At 34.8% G+C, this 2,254-nt stretch overlaps 1 protein-coding gene across 1 annotated transcript in view; it reads left to right on the forward strand.

The window, feature by feature from the left end:
* The window catches only part of LOC107675175 (synapsin-2-like), a 12,638-nt gene continuing 10,384 nt past the window's right edge, over positions 1 to 2,254 (forward strand). The window contains exon 1 of the mRNA XM_016469435.1: positions 1 to 460. Within this exon, the coding sequence (XP_016324921.1) occupies positions 144 to 460 (317 nt within the window). The 5' untranslated portion in view covers positions 1 to 143. The remainder of the gene's footprint in view (positions 461 to 2,254) is intronic.

The following is a 2,254-nucleotide window of genomic DNA, read 5'->3' on the forward strand; positions in this document are numbered from 1 at the left end:
GGAGAGGAAACACTGCGACGCAAGGAGGGATCCCAGCATCTCACTTCGTTGGGTATTCAGTCCTGAGCTTCTTCCGCTGGGGCAAATCCCCTGAATCCCACATCTATTTCTAAAGCAGCGCTTCTCCTCTAGTCTCTTTAGCCATGAATTACCTGCGCCGGCGTCTGTCGGACAGCACCTTTATCTCCAACCTGCCTAATGGCTACATGTCAGACCTGCAGAAACCTGATCTTCCTCAGCCTCCCCCTCCTGGACCAGCCTCAGGACCACCTCCAGTGTCCCCGGGCCAGGAGAGAAAACCCATCCAACCCCAGCCTCTGGGGACGGGATTCTTCAGCTCCATCACCAGTGTGGTGAAGCAGACGGCCGCCTCAGCAGGGCTGGTGGAGCAAACGCCTGTGCCTGCATCATCCAAGAGACACAAGCTCCTGCTGGTCATCGATGAACCACAACAGGACTGGTGAGAGCAATGATTTTCACTTGAGCTCCTCGATAAGGTTGATTTTTCTAACCAGGCTGTTTGGCTTCTCTGCTTTTTAAAATCCTTATCTGTTGAGTTATTTAGTGCTAAGCGTAGTGCTGTCAAACGATTAATCGCGATTAATCGCATCCAAAATAAAAGTTTATGTTACTTAATATATGTGTGCTGTGTATATTTATTATGTATATATAAATACACACACATGCATGTATATATTTCAGAAACATATGTTATGTTTATATATTAAATATATGTATTTATAATATAAATGATATGAATATAAATATAGACATGCAAATAAATGTAAATATTTTCAAAAAATATACTGTATGTGTGTGTATTTGTATATACATAATAAATATACACAGAACACACACATATATTATGCAAAAAATAAAACTTTTAATCGTTTGACATCACTAGCTAAGCATAATCATTTAATTTTGTTTTGGTGGAAATAAAAACAAGAAGATATAGTAAATGCACACTTTAATAATTGACATCTTTCATTCACATGCTTCATGCTGTTATTGGCTGGAAAAAAGGCAACGCCATTACTGAATAAATCTTAGGTCTCACTGATCTACATGCATAAAGTGTGTTTGATTTGTAATGATATTTCACTTACTCACTCACGCAAGATGACAATGTAACACATAACACAGAGATTATTTAGAAAATAATAGTGAATTATTAATATACATGTAAAAGAATATGGGTGAATCTCAGGAGCAGGAATATCTGAAGAATTTCCAGACTTTAGAAAAATCCGGTGGACTTTGCAAATTGATGACAATAATGCTTACATATTTCCACTATGTCATATCTGTTCTATCCTCAATTTCCTTGGTCTTTTGCTCAACGAATTAGTGTGAGGAGTAAATGCATGCTAATTATCCTTTAAATCCATATTTGTACTAGCATGCAGAAGAAATGGTCAAATATTGTTTAGTCTTGCAGAGTGTATGCTGTTAATTTGTGTGCTATAAAGAATGAAGATTTTTGCGATACAGTGTATGTCAAAGATATTATGGATATTACAGTATAATGTCAAAGAGTATATGTTTAGAGACAGACAAACTGGCTGACTGATTGCTTTCTAGCTGCTTTGAGATGTCACATATCATATCATATTTTTATGGTTAGTGTTAATAATCCTGTCTGAATCAAAGCTCCCAAAACATGTAATAACATATAATGCAGATAAATATACTATATTAAATACATTTTATGTTTAAAGGGTCTGCTATTAATATGTAATTAATATGGATTTTATTCAATTAAATCTTGCTGACATGCGTATAACCTTTAGAAAATTATTTTATTAGAGAAATTGTTGAATAATGTGTAAATAAAATACATGTGCTTAGTTGAGAATAATTTGGGATTAAATGGGTCACTAATAATAAGTGACCATTGGTTTACGTGTTTGCTCCACCGGTTTACAGTAATAACTCCTGTCTGAAGGAGGTCTGTTGTGTTATGGTTTGTTGTGTGGTGAAGATTAGACTACAATTTTAAGCCCTTTAACATCAATACATTGACATCTTGAAATTAATAGGTGCAGTAAATTAATATTTTGTATTTGACATCTTATAGCCTTGTCTACATTACAATAATTAGATTAAACATTAAAATGCTTTCAACTTTCTTATATATTAGGATATAACCCAAACATTCTACAGTGTAAAAAATGACCTTGAATTTAATGGTAAAAGACTGTAAAAATGCTACAGTAAAAACCTGTTAAATGGTTAATGGTAAATTCCCCTA

The sequence above is a fragment of the Sinocyclocheilus anshuiensis genome, unplaced genomic scaffold (assembly GCF_001515605.1).
Source record: "Sinocyclocheilus anshuiensis isolate Anshui unplaced genomic scaffold, SAMN03320099.WGS_v1.1 scaffold1556, whole genome shotgun sequence".
Taxonomy (NCBI): Eukaryota; Metazoa; Chordata; class Actinopteri; order Cypriniformes; family Cyprinidae; genus Sinocyclocheilus; species Sinocyclocheilus anshuiensis.